We start from the raw sequence: 7,500 nt of genomic DNA on the forward strand, positions 1-7,500 counted from the left end.
TGAGATGGAGTAGGAGGGGCAAGAGGAGAGGAGGGTGGGGTAAGGGATGAGGGGAGAGAGTAGACAAGAGCGATGAGGAGAGCAGAGGACCATAGAGGAGAGGAGAGGGAGAAAGGGGGACAGGATGAGAGTTAAACACAGACAAAAGGATATAGGGAGGAGGTGAGGAAAGAGGGACAATGGTCAAGCATCAGAGAGGAAGGTAGTGCACACACAAGCGTGTGTTTTCTTGTGAATGTGAGTGTCTGTGTGTGTGTGTGTGTGTGTGTGTGTGTGTGTGTGTGTGTGTGTGTGTGTGTGTGGGTGTGGGTGTGGGTGTGGGTGTGGGTGTGGGTGTGTGTGTGTGTGTTTGTGTGTTGCTGTTCCTTTTTTTCCCCAAAGTATTGCCCGCAAAACAACTATTGGGGGATTATTCGTGTATGTGTGTGTGTGTGTGTGTGTGTGTGTGTGTGTGTGTGTGTGTGTGTGTGTGTGTGTGTGTGTGTGTGTGTGTGTGTGTGTGTGTGTGTGTGTGTGTGTGTGTGTGTGTGTGTGTGTGTGTCTAGTGAAGTCATGTTTGGCAGGTTTAACTTTGTGTGTGTGCATTTGTATCTGCCCCCGAACCCCCACAAACAAATACAAACACTCAAACACACACACTACCGCCCCCCTCAAACCTCAAAAACCCCAGTGTTATCGTCTGTTTACAAGAGCTCTCTCTCTCTCTCTCTCTCTCTCTCTCTCTCTCTCTCTCTCTCTCTCTCTCTCTCTCTGCACACTGCATAACCCTCTCTCTCTCTCTCTCTCTCTCTCTCTCTCTCTCTCTCTCTCTCTCTCTCTCTCTCTCTCTCCTGAAAACAGGGAACACCAGCTAAAGCTTAAGCCTCTGCCTCCCTTATCACCAACCATGCACTGCTGTGCTTGTTCACACACACACACACAAATATACACGTGCACACACACAAACACACACACACACAAACACACCATTGCTGTCACAAACACAACCACACACACAAAAAAAGTCCTCTTGTGAACACACACACACACTCGCACAAAAGTTATGTTAGACACACCTCGCAAAAATTCACACAGATATAAACATGAACATTTGCACATAAATGATATATTAGTCCCTCTCTCTCCCCCTATCTCTCTCTCTCTCTCCCTCCCTCGCTCGCTCGACCATATGGCCTTTGGCTCGCTCTTCCGTTCTGCTTTGTCACTTCAAAGCCCTGAGAAGCATTTTCATGTAGATGTGTTTCCCTCCCCCCTGCCCTCCTCCTCTGTTTATCAAGCCACACAAGCAATTTGTTGTTGGCTTTTTTTTTTTTCTCCCTCACCCTGCGTTTGTTCTGGCGCAGGGGAAGCGGAGCGCGCAGGACATTTGCACAGTGGAAGCGCTGCGTGTTGCTCTTTTTTCCTCCCCTCAAATAAGTGCTATGAGTTTGGACGTTAGCAGTTCAGCGGTAGCGCCGGCCATCTCCCTCCGAGTGACTCACCTGCAGCAGCAGCAGCAGCGAGGGTGGCCCCCGAGCTCCCTGCTTCTCCCCCAGCACCACCGAGTGGCTCTCTGGGCACCAGCTGATTGGCCATGTATATTTAATTACCACTGCTTGAAGTGCGGCTGGAGCGCCACAGACCTGTACCGTTGAACCGCAAAACGCAACAGCGCGGCGGTGGAACAGAGACTTCTAGTGTTCTTCTGATTCTAATTGGCTCATATTTGGAACCACTGCCGTCGCTATCCTAACCTTCCTCAGGTTTAATTTCAGCGTGTGCTGGCTGTCCTTTAATAAAACACCAGGGATGTGAATAATCAAAGGTGTAGAGCACAGACCACAATAGCAGAGGCTGCAGTTATGACCACACAGCGGTGGGCAGGCTGAGCAGCAGCCAGGTGATATGGAGGACTTGATACAGCGATTCCTCCCTGCTAGAGAATCATCGTCAGTAGAAATCTCCTGCTGAATCTATTATTAAGGTAACCAGTGACAGGTGCCTCCAGCAGTCCACTAACCCCTCTCTCTTGTTCTCTCTCTCCCTCCCCCCCTCTCCATCTCCCTCCCTCTCCCCCCTCACCACATCTCTCTATCGCTCCTATCTCTTTCTATATCTGTCTTGTCCCCCTCTATATATTTCTTCCTCTCTCTCTCTCTCTCTCTCTCTCTCTCTCTCTCTCTCTCTCTCTCTCTCTCTCGTTGTCTTGTCCTCGCTCTCCATTTCACTCCCGTTCTCTGTCCCCCCTCTCTTACTGCCCTCCTCTGTCTCACTCTCTCTATCACAATACCTTGTCCCCCCCCCCAATCTGACAACCCACCCTCGATCTCTCGTTCTTGTCTCTCCCTGACCCCAATCCTTCCCCTACACCCTTCCCCCCTCCCCTATCCCTCTTTCTGTCTCTCCCTCTCTCCTACCTTTCCCTTCCTATCTCCCTGTCTCCCTATCCCTCTTCTTTCTCTCTCTCTCTCTCTTTCTCTCTCTCTCTCTCTCTCTCTCTCTCTCTCTCTCTCTCTCTCTCTCTCTCTCTCTCTCTCTCTCTCTCTCTCTCTCTCTCTCTCTCTCTCCTCTCCCCTCCCCCCCTTGTGTAACTCCAGGTATCATCAAGCTGCGTATGAGCCCCCCTCCCAGGCTGAGGGGCCCCCAGTACGTCCTGAACATCACCGCCACAGACGACAACGCTTCAGGGGGTCCGTACCCCCTCAGCAGCTCCGCACAGGTGGTGGTCGGCATCAACGACATCAACAACAACAAGCCCCTCTTCCAGGAGGTAGGCCTTTGTGTGTGTGTGTGGGTGTGTTTGTACGTGTGTGTCAGTATGGGGGTCTGAGATTGCGTGAAGAGGTGTGGTAGTGTCTTTGTGTGTGTTTGTGTGTGTGTTTGTGTGTGTGTGTCTGGGTGTGTGCTTATACGAGAGAGAGAGAGAGAGAGAGAGAGAGAGAGAGAGAGAGAGAGAGAGAGAGAGAGAGAGAGAGAGAGAGAGAGAGAGAGAGAGAGGGAGAGGGAGGGAGAGGGAGTTAGAGAGAGAGGGAGTTAGAGAGAGAGGGAGTTAGAGAGAGAGGGAGTTAGAGAGAGAGGGAGTTAGAGAGAGAGGGAGCGAGAGAGAGGGAGCGAGAGAGAGGGAGCGAGAGAGAGAGAGAGAGAGAGAGAGAGAGAGAGAGATAGAGAGCAAAAGAGAGTGTGTGAGTGCAGTGCACATGTGTGAGTGTGTGTTGCTGTTGTAAGAATGCATCACCATCAGTTAAATCATAATGTAATCCAGCATTGTTACAACGACATCAAGCTGTGGTTACCCACGCTCTCCATCCCATAATAAGCCGCCTGTGTCCCCTTTGCCCAGTGTCAGAACTACAGCCAGCACGCTGTTGTCCTGGAGAACCAGCCCCCAGGGACCTTTGTCCTGCGGGTCCACGCGGTGGATGCTGACATGGGGGTGAACGGGGAAGTGAAGTACGGCCTCATGAACCACGAGGGCGGAGCCTCCGGATTCGACATAGACCCCGACACAGGTGAGATAATGAGACAGGCGATAATGATACAGGTGATATAATGAGACAGGTGATAATGATACTTGTGAAATAATAAGACAGGTGAGATAATGAGACATGTGAGATAATGATACAGGTGATAATGAGACAGGTGAGATAATGAGACATGTGAGATAATGATACAGGTGATAAGGAGACAGGTGAGACAATGAGACATGTGAGATAATGATACAGGTGATAAAGAGACAGGTGATAATGATACTGGTGAGATAATGATGCTGGTGAGATAAGGATACAGGTGATAATGATACAGGTGAGATAATAAGACAGTTGAGATAATGAGACAGTTAGATAATGATACAGTTAAATAATGATACAGGGGATAATGATACAGGTGAGATAAAGATACAGGTAATAATAATACAGGTGAGATAATGAGACTGTTAGATAACGATACAGTTAAATAATGATACAGTAAAATAATGATACAGGTCCTACTCATATAGGTGAGATAACGATAGAGGTAATAATAATACAGGTGAGATAATGAGACAATTAGATAACGATACAGTTAGATGATAATAATAATAATAATAATAATAATAATAATAATAATAATAATAATAATAATAATAATAATAATAATAATGGATTTAATTGATATAGCGCTTTTCTAGACACTCAAAGACGCTTTACAGTGAAGGGGGACCTTACTAACCACCAACAGTGTGTAGCACCCACTTGGGTGATGCACGGCAGCCAATCTGCGCCAGAACGCTCAGCACACACCAGCTTGAGGTGGAGAGTGAGGGTATTAATGAGTCAGCCAATTAGACAGGAGGATGATTAGGGGGCCATATTTATTGAGCCTGGTTGGGCCAGGACACCGGGGAAACCCCTACTCTTTGCGATAAGTGCCCTGGGATCTTTTTTGACCTCAGTGAGTCAATGATACAGATGGTCAGGTAATAGTACCAGTGAAATAATGATGCTGGTGAGATAAGGACACAGGTGAGATAATGATACTGGTGAGATAATAGTAGCAGTGAGATAATGATACAGGTGTGATAATGAGACTGCTAGATAATGATAGAGGTCAGATAACGAAACAAATTAGACACAGTTGAGATAATGATATAAGTTAGAATTTTCTTTGTTGCTGGGCTCCTTATTTAATTGGCAAGATGGAAACCGTCAGAGCTGTCGAATGCGTGTGTTGGAATGGCTGGTTCATATTGTGGGGCTGATTGGCCAATGCACCACAGGTGTGCAGCCTCACCTAGCAACGTCTAATCAGCCAGACCTGGGCCAGGTGAGGCTGCTTCAACCAGCCGTCAGCCACACATTTGCACAGGGTGAGATATAATGAGACCTAATTACACAGGTGACCCTTGACTTTTTGGTTTTATATGAGCTAATTATTCATTTCATTTATCCAAAATGTTCATCTCCCCTCTGGGTTGTGTTATAATTGTCATAATCTATTCACGTGTAAACAGCATGTTTGTGGCCCAGTTATGGACTGTTTTGTTATTGTTAATTGGTTGCACCAACAAAATCTAATTTTCAAATGTCGTTGTGAAAAGCCAAAAAACAAACAAATCTGCCCCATTTTCTATGTTGAACTAGTTTGAAATGTTCAAAACATTACACATGATGTTTTATTTCTTGGATGACATGAAAATACAGAAAAAATGTAAACATTTATTTGAGGCAAATGATGTCTGATTTTTACAACCAGATATGGTAGCAGTTTCAAACGATTTTATGAGTGAACTTTAATGTCTGGCCACTATCCTGCGTCACAAGGACGTCAAAATGTGAAGGAGGCAATAAAAGATTATCATAGATCAAAATGTGACCTTAAGGAAAAAGTGGACCTATTTTCATTACACTTTCTCGCCTTGTTAAACGAAATTCAAATGCTTTGACTGTTAACAATGTAGTTTTTGTAATACTCAGTCTAGCGACTGCGTATTACATTAAACATAGTCACAGACATAATATTCTAATGCTTACGTGTTCATCATTTGATCAAGATGTGATGCGTGGCAAACGTCATGGTGACTAAACGTGTGTGTGTGTGTGTGTGTGTGTGTGTGTGTGTGTGTGTGTGTGTGTGTGTGTGTGTGTGTGTGTGTGTGTGTGTGTGTGTGTGTGTGTGTGTGTGGTGTGCATGTATGTGTGCTTGCGGTGTATCTTTGTGTGTGTGTGTGTGTGTGTGTGTGTGTGTGTGTGTGTGTGTGTGTGTGTGTGTGTGTGTGTGTGTGTGTGTGTGTGTGTGTGTGTGTGTGTGTGTGTGTGTGGTGTGCATGTATGTGTGCTTGCGGTGTATCTTTGTGTGTGTGTGGTCTGTATATGTATGTGTGTGTGTGTGTGTGTGTGTGTGTACCAGGCGTGGTAAGCAGTACGACCAGCTTCGACCGGGAGCGCCAGCGTGAGTTCACCCTCTCTGTGACGGCCACAGACCAGGCAGACGAGCCCCTCATCGGGATATGCCAGGTCACCGTGGTGATCGCCGACCAGAACGACAATGACCCCAAGTTCCAGAACAGCCGCTACCAGTGTGAGTGACGGCCCATCGCCACGACAACAACGGCATGACTTATCCTCCCCGATCTCCTCCCCACGCTTCTGCATAGTGATTATTCTCCTGTCATAGTAATCATAGGGAACTCAACATGAAATTTACTGTATATGGTTATATCTATATATATCTCATGTTTATCTGCCTATAAGAGCAGGTGCCACTTATCGTCTTAATTCGTTGTTGAAGGCAGTGAAGATCTGGACGCGGGTGTTGATAGTGTGGCAGCTCAGTGAAGAGTCGTGCTGCTTTGCCTTGGAGCAGGGCTTGAATGAATCCCCAACGACCACATAATGCTAATAGTCTCTGGATTCCATGAGCAATAATCCCCTTCAAATCTCCCAAGAATGATGAAATATCAGCTTGTGGCCCTCTGGGCCGCTGTTTGTTTACTGCGTGTGCAAATATGTGTTTTGATATGCGTTGTGTCACAAGTTTTTACCATTAGATTAGGAAGAAACAGAGAACGGCTCATTAAGTATTTAACAGGCAGGTTTGGATTTCTGGGGCGCACATTAATTTGCTGTTTGTGTGTGTGTGTGTGTGTGTGTGTGTGTGTGTGTGTGTGTGTGTGTGTGTGTGTGTGTGTGTGTGTGTGTGTGTGTGTGTGTGTGTGTGTGTGTGTGTGTGTGTGTGTGTGTGTGTGTGTGTGTGTGTGTGAGTGTGAGCAAGTGATGGGGAAGAGAGAGAGAGAAACAGACAATAATATGTGAATACCCTGGGGGGTGATAAGATTGCTCAGGCAAAATTTCTCTGACAATTGATTTTGAAGGTACAGTTTTTTGCCAAATTCACTTTTTCTGTTGCAATCCTTTTTGGCACTGTCAGAAAGACTTCGGATAAACAGAAAAACTTCCATTTACTGACTATGAAGTGAGACTGTGAAATCAAATTATAATATTGTAAATTATTTACAATATGTTTGAAACAAAACAAAACATAGCGAAACGGATACAAACGCACACAACCGTCTGACATACATAGCAGGAATGCAAATGCCTGTCCATGAACTGTTTCTTTGTTAAGGTCATGGTTTCATTTACATGAATGAGTGACAGTTTGCACTATGCTTTGGGGAGGATTATAACACGTGGAAATGTAAACAGACATGCTACAGTGTACAGGGCCGGGAACTCCCAGAATCCTCCTGTGAAACCGATGCTTGGGCCGTGGGGTTGATGTTAGTGCTTGTTAGGTGTTTGTTTGGTGAATTCTTACATGGAAGTGGTGTTGAGAAGATGTGACATACATGGCTTATCTTAATCCCAAACGTACCCTTTCCAACCCATTTCTAACAAATGTTTAAACAAGAATAATCACCATAATAATTAGGTGCCAACGTGCTAAATATACGACATTAGGAAGGGGGATCCCATTAAGTTTCTGGTTGACGAATATGATGATGAATATGAACTACTATTTACCTATATGTTATACGTCATTGTG

At 45.7% G+C, this 7,500-nt stretch overlaps 1 protein-coding gene across 1 annotated transcript in view; it reads left to right on the forward strand.

Moving 5' to 3' along the window:
* Positions 1–7,500, forward strand: part of si:dkey-22o22.2 (neural-cadherin) — a 114,585-nt gene that overhangs the window by 61,737 nt on the left and 45,348 nt on the right. The window contains exons 8-10 of the mRNA XM_030371237.1: positions 2,577–2,749; positions 3,320–3,488; positions 5,863–6,033. Of these exons, the coding sequence (XP_030227097.1) occupies positions 2,577–2,749; positions 3,320–3,488; positions 5,863–6,033 (513 nt within the window). The remainder of the gene's footprint in view (positions 1–2,576; positions 2,750–3,319; positions 3,489–5,862; positions 6,034–7,500) is intronic.

This window comes from Gadus morhua, chromosome 11 (assembly GCF_902167405.1).
Source record: "Gadus morhua chromosome 11, gadMor3.0, whole genome shotgun sequence".
In the NCBI taxonomy this organism is placed as follows: Eukaryota; Metazoa; Chordata; class Actinopteri; order Gadiformes; family Gadidae; genus Gadus; species Gadus morhua.